Consider the following 14,843-nt stretch of genomic DNA (forward strand, 5'->3'; position numbering starts at 1 on the left):
CCGCCGTCCGTGCCTGGCACACTCCTGGCCGAGCTCTCCAACGGCCAGCAGGAGTTTTCCAGAGCAGGGACCACGTGGTGGCCTGGGGCTCTATGTACTGCTGCCTAGAAATCTGAGGTGGTCGTGTCCCCGAGATAAGGCTCTCCACTTCCCGGATTGTCGATCAGGAGCATTGCAGCCGCAAATATTAGCGGTCGCAGGGGGATCCTGAGACTGACAGGTTAGTGGTGGGTCACCTCTTCGAACAAGCTGACTTCGAGAGCGAGTTACTCCCCTCTTCTCGCCGTCACCTTCCCCGTGAGCACGTGAACGGCTCTGGGGAAGCCCAGTCTCGTGCAGACGTTTGTACTTCTCACTTGGTGATGTGGTGTGAGCTCTCCGTTCCCCACCCGGGGCACCGGTGCAGCGCCCTGCCTACTCCTCTGCCTTTGGGCCTCCACCCGATTTCAGGACAGCTTCTCCCTGCCTTCTTGTGGGTGCAGACTTCTTTTAATAAAACACCCATCCACACACGGTGGGGAAGTGCGAATTGTCTCTCCCCTCTCCCAAAAAAGGTTAAGGAAAAATTCCTGATAGAAAACAGCGTGCCGTTTGGGTTACCCAAGTGTTTCTGCATGCAGGATTTTGGCTCCGTCCCTATTAATGGTCAAATGTGCGTTTCTCGTAACAGAGACAAACACCCCTCACCTGTCTTAGTTTTTAGGAGTTCGTTTCCTCTATTCCTCTGATTCCTGGCGCGGATTCAGTGTGTAGAGGGAGTGACCCACTAGATAAGCATCTGAGAGGTCAAGGGCTTCGTTGAACCGCTTAGGAAAAGGCAGTCAGGCTGGAAGTCTTCAGTTCCTCGGAACATCCCCAGCTCCCGTCAGGTCGGAGCCGGGAACACCGTGGTTTGTCTCGTCTCGCCTGCCATTCCCTGAGCAGATCGGCAACAGCAAACACACCCAACCCGACTGTAAAAGCAGACAGCCGGAAGCCTTTGCGCTTGGTTTGGATCGGCCCGACTCTGTTTTCTCTCGCTTGACAAAATGCAAGGTTTTCGTGTGAGGAGGGGAGTGAAAGCGAGCCCTGTCCTTCAGAAGAAGACGGTCTTGCAGGAAGCCGGTGGGTGGACCTGATTACCTGGGGGAGCACAGGTGCGCTTCCGCAGAAGCCTCGTCCCCCGGGGCCCGTGCAGCTCCCCGTACCGTGTGCCTTTGGAATCCGGAACCTGGCCTCCCAGAGGCCAACCGCTGGTCATCGAGACACGTGCACATCAGAGAGGGTGTCTACCACGGCTCAGCTCCCTCGAATCCCAGACTCCTCGCTCGCTTCCCCTCAAACACCTCGCTGCAGTGTCTTTTCTGCTCTAAGTAGATAAGGACCCTTCTCTCCCTCTGATCGCTCTCAACATGTTCTTCCTTTCTTCAGATACCTCTAATCTATTCGGAAACAGCGGGGCCAAGACATTTGGTGGATTTGCCAGCTCGTCGTTTGGAGAGCAGAAACCTGCCGGCACTTTCAGCTCTGGAGGAGGAAGTGTGGCATCCCAAGGCTTCGGGTTCTCGACTCCAAATAAAACAGGTACTCTGATAGTTGTTAGCTGTGGTTCTTTTTAAACGTATGTTTACATACACATAGACACCCGGAAGGAGATCTCTCTAGGGTGGCTCTCAAGGGAGCAGGACTGGAATGTGGATTCTCCCCAATTCATCTTTACATTTACAGACCATCTACTGTGCTCCTAACACTGTTCTAGGTCTCCCGAGACCTGTTGAAAGCACAGAATGCATGTAGTGGAACCCTTAAGAGGACTCCCATGTCTTCTTAGGGCAGAAAGCATTGTAAATATCTAGCAAGCGCAGAACAACCAAAGTGAGGGAACATATAAGAGAGCGATAACTAAAATATAAACCAGAAAGCACCGAGTCACAGACCTGCTTGTGTCCCATTAGCAGTCCTGGGCAAGACAGATGATCGGCCTAGTTTTGGGGGATTTTTAAACATTTTTTTAAACATTTATTTGTTTTTGAGAGACCAAGAGAGACAGCATGAGCTGGGGAGGGGCAGAGAGAGAGGGGAGACACAGAATCCAAAGCGTTCAGGCTCTGAGCTATCTGCACAGAGCCTGACACAGGGCTCGAACCCACGAACTCATGACCTGAGCTGAAGGCAGACGCTTAACCGACTGAGCTGCCCATGCACCCCGATCTGGCTATTTTTTATGTCTATTTCATTTGTCCTCTTCCCCAAATCACTGTTTGTTTGTTTTTTTGCTTTTGAGCATGACGTACATTTATCTATCTACATGACGTGTACAATATCCATTTACCGCAAGTATACAGAGCAGTTACTCCTCACAGGTGAAACACCCCGGTGGAATCAAGAATTAAGAGCATCACCAGCACTGCTACTTACCCCAGCATGGCTTCTAAAATCTCCACGGGGGACTGGGCGACTTTCTATAATCATATACTACGTTTATAATTTAAAAGTTTAAAGGGCAGCATATGTTTAGATAAAAAAAGAAAACACTTCATTTCTGTCCGCCGCCTCTCTGTCCTCTATCTCAAATCTACAGAGGGTCTGCATTCCTGCCTCTATTACATGGAAAACCATGTGAAAAGATTCCCCCCCCCTCCCCCACGAAAGATCAGAGGCAGAGTGGGGGAAGATGTTTGTGGAGAAAGGAGCTCTTTAAAGCAGACCCCAGGGTGAACAGCCAGGATGCTTCTCCCTCATGTGTACGGGAGCCTTTGAAATTATGTGCGTTCTGAGGAGGGGCCCTGCCGAGGACCGGATGCATGGGTGGCTCTAACTTAGGACTGTCCCACATTAGTGCCTGGAGTCCCACCTTTTAGAACCTAAATTGCTATGGTTTTCATACACTGTGCTCCTTTACTCGGATCTGTGACTTGGATGGGTTAGTCTTCGGTTGCCAGATTTTTGATACTCTTCCTAGAATTTAAAATGCCCTGGACACGATCGCAGCTCCGTTTTGCCCCCACCCTTCCTCACAGTGAATGATATAAAAGTGAGACGGCTGCAAAGCTCTGGGTCCTAGTTAACAAAGTAAACATTTGACTAAGAAACGATAGTTCACTGGAGCGTCTGGGTGGCTTGGTTGGTGAAGTAGCTGACTCGATCTCAGCTCCGGTCTTGATGTCAGGGTTCAAGCCCCGCACTGGGCTCCACACTGGGTGTGGAGCTTGCTTAAAAAACAAAAGAAAAAAGAAATTTTAGTTCATTAGTCAGTGATGCTTAATTTATTTTTTTTTACTGTTTATTTATTTTTGAGAGAGAGACAGAACATGAGCGGGAGAGGGGCAGAGAGAGGGAGACACAGGCTCCAGGCTCCAGGCTCCGAGCCGTCAGCACAGAGCCCGACGCGGGGCTTGAACTCGTCAACGCGCGATCATGACCCGAGCCGAAGTCGGACGCTCATCCGACTGAGCCCCCCAGGCGCCCCGCTTAATTTACTTTTTTTAAGGAACCAGATAATGTCTTCTTCAAGTCACATGTTTTTCTTCTGTGTCGTTCGTTATCCTGGGGCCAGGATTGACTTTGAGAATCTCAGGCTTTTATTTTTTTAAGTCGTAGAGAAAGTATATTCTCCTGCCTTTCAGAATATTTTTCCTGTTCGATTGTTTGCCCCATGAAACCCTTCGACTGAGGATTCCCGGCAGAGAAAACTGCCTTTTAAGTACAGGGGGCGTGAATGAACTGGTAGGCACAGAGGTGACAGCGAGGGTGGAGGAAGACCGTGTCCCTTGTGCCTCTTGCACTTTGGCTGTCACTGCAGGACTCAGGGCAGTTTTCAGGGGGCTCCTGCTGTAGAAGGAGGTGCCCTGGGGTCCCGAGCACAAGGAAGGCTGCTTTAAGTAAAGGAGTCAGCCTTCCTGCCCAGGCAAAAGCAGATGCCTAAGACGTCATGATTGGTGTTTTGCTTTAAGACAGACTTTAGATATGGACCGTTTCAGTGGGTCTTTGAAAGATTCCAGAAGCGTCCATCCTCCCTCAGTACAGTTCCCTTAGGAAATAATAGTGCTGGAGAGGATTTGCAGGGGGGACCAAGGTGGGCAGGATGCTGTGCCCAGACCACCGTGCTCCCCCCACCCCCTGTTGCCGCGGTCGCCGTGGAGGGAGGCAGAGGGACACAGGCGGTTCAATGGCGGGCGCTCTCTTGAGTCACTCAACCAACCCTTGCTCAGGTCCCAGTGCTACCACCGCCAGGCTGGCTGAACGTAGGCAAAGAGCTGTTTGTCATTTGTGCCTCAGTATTCTCTGAGCCTGTTTCCTTCACCTGCGAGGTAGGGACCCCAGGTTTATTGAGAGGATTGAGGCAAAGTATTGGGCAGCACCTGGGACCGTAGCTGGCACGTGGAGGGCCCTCAGTAAGTCAGGTGTTGGATTATCACTGATTATTAGCAAATTTGTTTCCTTTACTGTGACCCAGGTTTGTTGTTTCAGGGCGCTGTGTGTGTGTGTGTGTGTGTGCGCGTGTGTGTGTGTGTGTGGTATATGTGATGGGGGGGGGTGGATGTGGTGTGTGTGGGTGTGTGTGGGTGTGTGTGTTTAATCTCCTCCTTCCCCCCAACCCCCATCCGGTTTACTTTCTGTATCATTGTGACTTCTCATTTTTCACTCGCCTTCCACCCAGAAGTCTGAATAATACTGCGTACAGGGCACTAGATACAGCCCCGTGTGTCTAGGAAGAAAGTGTAACGAGATCTGTGATCGGTCTTAAATAATTCAACGGCAGGGGTTTTTTAGCACTTTTTTTTTTTTCCAGTCTCTCGTGTTTGTAACCCAACAGTCTCCATTATCGTGGCTTGGAATTTCACTCGAGGTTTTAAAATCTAGAATGTTAACCCAAACGGGAGCCTGAGCAAAAAGTATCCTCACTGGCAGTGGTAAATAAACGCAGGATTGTGTCACCAGATAACAAACAACAAAAGAATTCTGCTAATAGCTCTTCCTGCCCAGAATTTGATCTTTCCCGATTCAGGTAGCAGAAGCTTGTGGCGTGGTTATGCTTATATAAGAAGGCCCGAGCCGTCCCTCTGACGGCAGGACTCGCATCCCAAAATGCGTGCCAGCAGTGTCCCCGGGGCCCCTTTACCTGCGCCGACGCTGTTCTCCTTCCCCTTAGCGTGTCGCTCCCTAGGCCAGTGCTCGTTTTAAGAGACTCCTCGCTAGAACACATTGCTTGTACCAGTTTATTCCATTCTGTTCAACAGACACTCCCTGGGGGTCTCTGCTCATAGCCTAACATGAGGTAAGCGGTATCTTGGGGTTGGGGAACCCCCTCAGGGGAAGGGTGTACCATCTTCCCGCCCGGTGGGCGTCCCCACCGGTCCGAGGAGGCCGCCTCGCAGCCTGATTTCTGTGCGATGACGGCCCGCGTGCGTGCCGCCCCCGGGACCGTGTCCACGTGAGTGGCAGGGGGAGCCGGGCCCTGGGGGCTCTTCTCGGGGCCCGTTGATGGTCTTGCCACATTTATCCAGCGGCCCTCCCCCCACCAGGGGAAGTTCGGTGTGCTTTTTTATTGAGGGGTAGCTCCCGACTACAGAGAGAAAGCGGTTTTTAAGGAATTTTTCTGTGGGGAGAGACGTGAGAGCCATAAGGCTTTAAATAAATAAAAAGCCCCTGGCCGAGCCCCAGTGCCGTGCGCCTCTCCATGTCTCCTGTAACCCAGTTTGTAGATTCTTCCCGAGAGCAGACTGAGCCTATGGCTTCATAACATGGGTTTTCATGATGCTGGCAGCCTAGCCTGTGTCGTGACAGTAATCGCATCTGTCATCTTTGACGGCCGGGCAGGGATTGGAGTTTTCAAGAATGCCCCTTCAGTGAGGAGTCTCAGAACAGCGCCGTGAGGCTGGGAAGGGGTCAGAAACGCGCCAGGTTGGTTCCTGGTGACGATCTGACTCCACGAGACTTGGCACTGACGGGTCTGGCTTGCCCGTGGGAAGGGCCGAGGGTCTCCCAGGCGAACGTGAGGTCTGCTGGGCTCTGAGAGTTCCAGGAGCTCCCCTGGCCGACCCGCCCCCTCTGCGAGCGGTGGAGGGGGTGGCTCGGTATTTAGGAAGGCTGTTGCCCCCAGTTACAGTTTTTGGTATTTGAACTTCTAACGCATTTTCCCCTTTGTCCTTCCTCCTTCGATTTGATTTCTCACCGCTTATTGTCTTCTCTTCTGTCTCCTTTCTTTCTCCCCGTTTCTGTTTGTTTGCCTCTGTTTTGCTCAGGTGGCTTCGGTGCTGCTCCAGTGTTTGGCAGCCCTCCTACTTTTGGGGGATCCCCTGGGTTTGGAGGGGTGCCAGCATTCGGTTCAGCCCCAGCCTTTACAAGCCCTCTGGGCTCGACGGGAGGCAAAGTGTTCGGAGAGGGTACTGCGGCCGCCAGCGCAGGAGGATTCGGGTAAGCCCCCCGGGGAGGGACCTCGGGACGCCGAAAGCACCGGGGCCCCGGGACTCCTGTTTGGGAAAGTCCGTTCTCCTGACTGAGCTGAAGCCCCCTCCCTCAAAGTCGGCAAATGAGTCAGACCAGAGCTCCTGTTCCTTTCTGGGGAGGCCCATTTCTTCCCGGCCAGTCTGTCCAGTACACAGGTGGACGGGAGCTGTGTCGCCGTCCCCTGGAAACGTGGAGTGCTGGTCGGCAGACCCCTGTTCTCCTGGTGGGACCGAAGGATGATTAAAGAAAGGAAAACGGTCCCGTCCTGGCCACGTTCTAGCCAGGATTGCCCCTATGTGGCGACTTCTGTCAGGGAATCCAAAATGAATAGTTTCTGCCACGTTCTTTCCTCTTGGGGTTGTTGTCGTCTACCCGTTGTCCTTAGGCAAACCACTCCTGTGTCCCTGGCTCCTCTCCAGACCCGCAGAGTGGGTACTCGGTTCACAGTCCCGTGGGCCAGCTTCCATACGGGGCGCTGACTGCACATTTCAGTGTCTCGGTGACTGCTCGGCTTTCAAAGCTGCTCTTATGCCTTGTGCACATCCTCCCTTGAAAACGCCATGTTAGGGATTTGCTTTGAAGGGCCCCAGAAATTCAACCTGGTCGCCAAAACCCCAAGAAGAAAATAAATAGCTTTCACTGCACCACAAAGTCCCAATAAATGTATGTAGCGATGACGGCGAAGTGACTCGTTCAGGAGACGTGTTATGTCTGAAATCACCGTCTGGTAGACCTGGCCCTGGCCCTGGCCGCGGAACTCAGGATACGTAAGGCTATAGACTTGGGGAGGGCTTGGGGGCTTTGTTTGGGGGAATTGTCAGGGTACTTGGGATGAATCTTGGTGAAGGGATAGCGTCCTTATCTTGAAAGTAAAGCGAAGTATGTTCTTATTCATACCCTTTCCCTGCCCCCTCAAAAGATCCTAGCGCAGAAACACTGGCCGCTTTCAAGAACATGAGCGAGTTGATGTATTGCCTCCTAAATTTCATGTAGAGAGTACAAGTTCTTTTAAGTTTCCCCCAGGAAACCCCAAGAATTAAAGTTAAGAAAAGCTTTTAAAGGAGCGTTGGGACCAACTTAAACCAGTATTCTTGGCGGGTTCCGATGGACACTGATGTCTCCAGTGACCACTCGGCACAGAGTGCTGCGGAGTTGGAGGGTTTGGGGTTGACTGGGAATCTTGAGGTTTTATTTACTTATTTGAAACCTGCTATTTTCTTTACCAGTAGAAAAGTATCATATTCTGCCTTGCAGTGGCGGGGGGGGGGGGGTGGGGCGGGGGGTTCACCCACATAAATCCTGACTGGCTGGTTGATTCCATTTTGTCAAAGAGGGCTGGCAAGTACCAGCTCTGGCATGAGATGTCCCAGGTTCCTGGTCTGCCCCTGGTGGGCATCTGAGGAGCTTCCACTGTTCGTGGGAGGCCTAGAGCTGGGGTAGGAATAGAGCAGGAACAGGCACGACCCCCCGCAAGAGTCCGCTCACAGGAGACCCTCACCTCATCGTGGAAAGTCCGTGATGGAAAGATCCAGAGAGGAGCTGAAGGCAAATAGCTGGGTGAAGGGGCTTGCCGATGAATGAGAAATGTCTAAGTGATGGGGTGAAGCCCAAGAATTACCAGGGATAGGAGAGCAAAAACTGTAGTGCTGGTTAATTTCCAGATGACCCACAACTTCCAGACGGTGAATAAAAGCTAACACACTGGACCGGTTGCACTTGGGATTGTGCCCCCGGCCTCTTCCTTCCCGAAGCTGGAGGTGTGCCCTGGGCCCTGGCCTGTTCTTTCTGAGAGGCCACTGGTTGAAACCAAGCACGTCCCCTCGATTCGTGTGTGCCGTGCAGCCCGAGACCTACCAGGGTGGCCGAGGCTTGTGGGCGGCGGGTGCCGGCGTGGCCACGCTAACCACAGTCTGGTCTCTCCCTGGAACCCAGGTTTGGGAGCAGCAGCAGCACCACGTCTTTCGGCACGCTGGCAAGTCAAAACGCTCCGACTTTCGGATCGCTGTCCCAACAGACTTCTGGATTTGGGACCCAGAGCAGGGGATTCTCTAGCTTTGGATCAGGCGGAGGAGGTAGGCGGCCAGACGTCGTTCCCTCGCTGTTTCCCTACCCTTTCCTTAGGAAATGCCTCCCCCCGCCCCGCACCCCTAACAACACGAGTGGTTTTTACCTGGCTGTTCAGTTTCGTATTCTGCGGGGCCGAAAGTACTTCAAAGACAAAATGGTCTTTTAAGGCTATAATTACATTTGTAACATTGTGCCATTTCTTACCAAAGAAAGAAAAGACGGGCTTGATTTTCTCTCAAGATTTGAGAACCCAAAATAATAACCGTCTTACTAGACCTTGGTTTAAAAAATCCCAGCCGGCAAACTCAAAAAATAAGGCGTAGAGACTTCGCGAAATGTCTCTGATTTGTTAACCCTTGCCTCTTCAGGTAGCAGACCACGTGTGTGATGCTTTTACCCATGCCACACTCCTGCACTCCCGCACCTTGGAGAGGCAGTGGCACTCGTTTATAAACGAAGACAAAAACTCCAAGGGGCCTATTTACCCAAAGGGTCAGAGAGTGAGCCGCAGGGCCAGGCCTAGACCTAAGTGTCTTCACTGCTCTGGCCTCACCGAGAAGCGGCGAGTGATGGGAGAAGAAAAACGTAGTTTCCTAATGAAAGGGGTCCGTGTGGCCCCGGGGCAGCCGAGCGGGAGGTGCCGTGCCAGGGACCCGCTGCCCACTGTTGGCGCGGGGGAGGGAAGAACCCAGAAGCGCCCCTCACCTTCGTCGTGGCCTGCAGGTGGGGGTCGGCGGGGCTCCCCGCGGGAGGGAGGAGCCCACCTCCACCTCTCAGGTATGTGTGTGCTCACTTTGCTCCACCCTTCTTCCATCTTTTTCAGGATTCAGCTTTGGATCGTCCAACTCGTGAGTATCCATCTCGTTCCCAGCCGTTAGATAGGGAGAGGGGAGCGTGTGGTATGTGAGACTATGGGACTCCTAACCTTTGCTCTGTTGGTACATGTTTATCTGCTTTTCCTGTTTCCTGTTGTATAAGCCTGTCCTGGAGGCATGGGGGTTCAGCGGCAGGTTTTGGGTTTCGTGGACCTGCTAATCGCGGTGGGAAAGTGGCAGAAGGTGCCGGGCCTGGCCTCCGCGAGGGCCACGCGTAAGAGAGAGCAGAGTGTGCCTTCCGAGGAGCAAGGCCCGGGTGGCGGGACCCGGGAGATGCTGTTCCTCAGTTCCCCGTTAGCGTCTCAGAAGCCTCATGCTGCCCGCGGGCCTCCAGGCCCATCACCAGGTCTCGTGTTTTGATCCTCGCTCTGTGCTTCTGTGTGGAATTGCTGCCACTAGAAGTTCAGAGCCCTGACTCTGACCACAGGCGGTTGCATGAGCCCCGAAGCCCTTCTCAGAGCAGCAGCTGATACGCCTCTCTCCCGGCGCTTCCTTGCAGGTCTGTCCAGGGCTTCGGTGGCTGGAGAAGCTGAGTGGGTGTCCCTGTTCCTTCCTGGGACCAACTGCATTCTGGGCTCCTCGTCACCGAGCAACACTGGAGCAGTCCTTTAACGCGGACATTCTCACTGCAGCACACCCAGAAACAGCAGAAACCAAAACTCCGGAGACGCTTGACCGCTTGTCTGTTTTGCTGTCGATTTCGTGTTGGTTGTCGCGTCCCCCTTCCTGGCCCCCCTCTATTAAACTCTTTGGTCTGTTTCCGTGCGGAATATATGTGGGCTTTGTCAGGTCACAGCCTTGGAGAGAGGTGTCCTCATTGCTGTGGCTCCGAGAAACCTTCGCGGCCTTCCGCCAGCCCGCAGTGTGTGTGTGTCTTCGAGGATGGCGGCCGAAGTTGCCAGCGCAGGAGGTCGATGCAGGAAGAGGGTAGGCGGGAGCTTCCCCCAGCTGCCCCCTGTCCCCTCGGGCAGGGAAGAGGTTGAGCGCCGGCCGGCCACCTTTTTGAGGCCGTGACTCGGGGTCTCCTTCTCGTGCTCTCGCTGCTGTTGGGTATCAGGACCCTCCAGGCCCGGCTTTGTGATTGGGTGGAGGGAAAGAAACTCGCTCACGCAGGCATCCGCTGAGTTTGGGAAGAGACGGTAGCACCTTCGGTGAAAGTACAGGTCGCCGTGAGGCGCGCGCGGAAGCTAGGCCGGCGGATGCTGACGACGGGCCTGCCGCCCCTGGATCGGCCCCGTCCGCTCAGCTTCGTGATTTGGCCCTGGGTGCTGTGTGGCCCACCGCCGATTTCTTCTGCTCTGCAGAGGACTGATCGAGAAGACAGCCTTTATCTCCGGTGATGGTGACATTGGGCACCACGCCCGGCCCGCCGTCTGTTAGCGGCAGCGCAGATAACCGTCGGGCAGGCCTGGGCTTGCAGAGACACCGCTGCTGCCTGGCGGCACGCCCAAGAGTTGGCCGCGATGGTTCGGGGCCTCCGGCTCCGGTCCTGTCAGAGCGCGGGCGGTGCTGTCGCTTTCGGGTCTGGACACGTTTTACTTCTCAGGCCCATGATGTCCTAGGCAGTTGCTGACAAACCAGAACCGCCCCACATCCGGAGCCGGCGTGAAGATTTGTCCTCTTTCAGGCCAGAATGCAACCGTGCGTTGGCTCGGGTTCAGGGCAGGCGAAGGTCAGGAAGGGTCGTTTAGAGTTTTACATTTTGGAAAGTTCTGTCTTAAAATGTTTTAATAAAAGGTCTCCGTGTGATTTAACCTGTCACGTGACAGCCAGTGTGGTCTTGCCGGTTCTGTTGGCTTGACGGGCGGGTGGACGTCAGTGCAGCGCCCCGCGCCACGGCCGGCCCATCTGGTCCCACTCTGCAGGGCTCGCCTGGGGGTTCCGCGTGAAGCACAGCTTCTGGAGCCCCTGCCCTGCAGACTGGGACCCGGGAGGCCTGGAATTGGGCCTGGAGGCCCTGGGGCGATGAGCACAGGCTCCTCAGAAGAGGAGTCCCATCATGCAGCAGCACTGTCAGGTTTCAGGAACCCCAAACCGGAACTGGATCCACGGTGTCCCTCGGTGACTTTCCCTTGCTCCCTGCGCGGCCTGGGAGAAAAGAGTAGGGGCCTGTCTGGGCCTCCCGTTAATCAGGGCACCTGTCTGTCTCAAAGGGCTTGGGCTTGAGTCGTTTAACACGTACCCTTTTTGGTCCTTGGGGAACTGAAGAGCCGGTCTCCCCCTGCTCTTCCGTGAGGCCCCCTCAGCTGTGGAGCAGGGGACAGCCCCCACGACCTCCACACAGCCGGACCCCGGGGTTTGATCCCCCCACCTGTGCTCTCCCTAATTTGCACACAGGGGCAGTCGGAGACGACAGGAACTCAAATTTCCCGGGAAAAGCTCACAGCAGAGGGCCTCACTTTAAAGGGGGCAAGGTGACGAGAGCTGACTTCTGCCTCGCCGGGTCGTCCTGCTGACTGGCATCCACACCGAGCCAGCCTCCTGCCCTCTTGTTCCCCGCCCCCGAGGCACTTTTTTATAAATAGAAGCTGGTTCGGCCTAAACCCTTGACCTCAGATTCTCTGCGTTAATCCTCCATTGAGGTGGCGGCATGTGACATCTCTCCATAAGGCCATATCAGCTGTGCCCGACCCGATAACGCCCCCGCCCCCCGCTGCCGGTGCTCCGGCCCCTCTGCGTTCCTTCGTCGGGGTCGTCCCAGCACAACCCGCGTGCATCCGCCGAAACCCATGCTTCCGGGGGCGTGAGCCTTTCCCGAAGAGGGAGCCGGAGTAGGAGTGTGGGGACCAGGTCCCCACGAGGGGAAGGGACCGCAAGGGCTGCTTGGGCCCAGGAGGAGGTCCCCCGCTCTTGCCGCACAGCCAGCTGCGGCGGGTAGATGGGCAGCCTCGCTGGATCCGTTTGTATTTCTGCCGGCGCGACCCAGAGAGGCAGGAAGGCAAGGGGGAAGACGGTTTAATCAGCGAGGTTGTGTTTTGCTTGGCTTTTCCAGACCCCAGTGCCATAGATTCGCAATTGGTGCTTCCGATGGCAACGCGGTGACAGAGGCCGCAAATTGGGTTTCTCAGGGACAGAGGAACCCAAAAAGGGCGGGGGGGGGGGGCGTGCGTGCATTGCAAATTCCCTCGTGTGTTGATGTGGCCGTGAAGCCTTCTGGTACCTGAGGCAGCGGTGCCCTCGGTGCTTTCGGCGTGAGCCTCCTGGTGCTTACCCTCAGTTTTGCTCTCCGTTGCTGCTAACGGCAGAGAAGCTTCTCAGGTCTTTGCACTGCAGAGGGGGTGTCGACTCCGTAGGTTGACCTGATCCTAACTCTCAGGAGCTCTGTCACCAGAGGTGGATGGAGATTGGAATGAAGGTTTTGCAAGGGGTCCTTTAGGGGGTCGTGAGGGTTGCCTGGCACCAAGCAGGTTCTCCCCTCACGGGGCCTTGCCCTATCAGGGTAGAGAGTTCTGGATTCTTGTGTCACCCTCTTCCAGTTCAGAGTGGGGGGTGTCGTCGAGCCCCTTGTCAAACACAGGACTCCACCGCATGAGGGATCGTCCCCCACTAACAAAGGTCCAACACGGAGAGCTCAACTCTGAGATTCTGATCAGAGAGCTCACTGGGGCCCTTGAACCTGTTCCTGACAAGCTTCACGGGTGGTCCGTGGGCCACATTTTGAGAAACATTTTAACTTCGGTAATTCGAAGTATTTTCCCCTCCAGAGATCATCTGAGAGAGAACTCACTCCCGTCGACATGTTTTGTTTTGTTGTTTTTTGGTTTGCCATTAATCCAAGGTAAGGGATCTTTCTGAAATTATCAGTGAGAGACACAGAGTTCAAATTTCAGCTGCTCGTGGGACATCTGCTCACACACACACATACTGCAGCACAAGTGGGCCATCAGCTCCTGAACACTTTGATGCATGGGACTGGGGAGTGCCTTCCTTGACCTCACCCTGCCTCCTGACATGGCTCCTCCCACCTCCCTCCACACACCCTCCCCAGCTTGGGTCTCAGTCTCTCCCTTCCCTCCGGTCCCATCATCCCGTGGGCTCCATTCACTGTCCCACAGAACACCTGGCCGGCGCCCCTGAGCTCTTGCCCAATCTTACATTCTCTTCTTTCTACGTATTGCCTGCCCAGTGGAAAACCCCTGGGCTGGGCTGTCAGGATCCGTCTCTCCCTCCTCCTGTCCTCGTTCTCCCTGGTTTGTCTGCTCTTCCCTCGCTCGCTCGCATGTAGAAACAGGCAGTTAGACCAGGACTGTTTTAGCCCCCAACTTTTGTGTCTGGAAGGTGTCCTGTGGGAGGTGAGCCTGGGTTGCTCAGTCGGTTAAGTGTCTGACTTCAGCTCAGGTCATGATCCTGTGAGTTCGAGCCCCGCGTCGGGCTCTGTGCTGACAGCTCAGAGCCTGGAGCCCGCTTCGGAGTCTGTGTCTCCCTCTGTCTCTGCCCCTCCCTTGCTCACACTCTGTCCCTTTCTCTCAAAAATAAATATGCGTTAAAAAAAATTGTTTTATAATTAGAAAAAGGATAAGTTTCCTCTGGGAAGTTCGCATACAGCCCGAACTAAAAAGGGCTCTGTGGTCAAGTAAGTTGGGGAGAAGACCAGACAGAACAAAATTTTCCGATCGAAGGGCTCTTTTGAGCCTTTCATATGCAAATTTGCTTTGTGGATCAGTAAGATGACATGGTCTGCCATTCCCGAAATCTTTGTGACCAGGGAACCTTTCTGCTGGAGCCAGATTCCTTGGAACTCCTGCTGGGAGCTGCCTCATCGCTGGTGTCACCGAACAGAAGCATAGATTACTTCCTGGCGGGCGGTGTTTCTAACACATTCCTCTCTCGTATTCCGTTAGAACAACGGTGAGAATTCCCCGGACGCTTACAGTGGTGCCAGGCACTGTCTAGCCTGAGCACTTCACGGGCATTTTCACGTTTAACCTACAGGCTGGGGACTATAACCCACATCTTCCAGATGAGGACCTGAAGCCCGGAGAGCAAGCCGTTTGCCGAGTCTTAAGTCTGGTGGTGACCAGAGCCAGGAGGAAGCCGGGCAGAGCCACCTGCCCTGCCCGGCATCACACACCCCTGCCCTCTTAGGCCCGCCGTCGGCTCTCACAATGTTTCTTCCCCAATAGAGTCCTTCATTTCAGAAGAAATACCTGCCTGCTTGTGCCGGGGACACTGCTGCGGCCCTTAGCACGCACCCGTCCGGTCTCCCCCACGCACGTGGGCTGACCGTGGACACGGACCGCAGCAAACGTTCCGCCTAACGTGCGGTTACGTGCCCCCATTCTGCTGGCTCCAGCCTTGTACGTGGTCATCATCCGTCTAAACCACGGCCCCGGGGAGGGAGGCGGGGCAGAGGCTCAATCTGTTCAGCCCGTGTTGGTGCACACCACACACAGATGGGGGCCGACCGGCCGCTCTCTGATGAAGGCGATCGGACCCTGGAGGAAGCAGCTGGCTTCATGCCCTTGAGCCGTC

The 14,843-nt window shown here is 54.7% G+C and overlaps 1 protein-coding gene across 6 annotated transcripts in view; it reads left to right on the forward strand.

Moving 5' to 3' along the window:
* Positions 1-11,137, forward strand: part of NUP214 (nucleoporin 214) — a 95,706-nt gene extending 84,569 nt beyond the window's left edge. For 5 of the 6 annotated variants that reach the window (XM_045043360.1, XM_045043359.1, XM_023242861.2 and 2 more), the window contains 5 exons: positions 1,411-1,563; positions 6,225-6,396; positions 8,362-8,501; positions 9,320-9,344; positions 9,871-11,137. In XM_045043360.1, coding sequence (XP_044899295.1) covers positions 1,411-1,563; positions 6,225-6,396; positions 8,362-8,501; positions 9,320-9,344; positions 9,871-9,904 — 524 coding nt within the window. In that variant the 3' untranslated portion in view covers positions 9,905-11,137. Of the gene's footprint in view, positions 1-1,410; positions 1,564-6,224; positions 6,397-8,361; positions 8,502-8,864; positions 9,021-9,319; positions 9,345-9,870 lie in introns of those variants that run through there. The other variant, XM_045043361.1, reaches the window with a different exon arrangement.
* Positions 11,138-14,843: the final 3,706 nt, after the last annotated feature.

The sequence above is a fragment of the Felis catus genome, chromosome D4 (genome assembly GCF_018350175.1).
Source record: "Felis catus isolate Fca126 chromosome D4, F.catus_Fca126_mat1.0, whole genome shotgun sequence".
NCBI lineage: Eukaryota > Metazoa > Chordata > Mammalia > Carnivora > Felidae > Felis > Felis catus.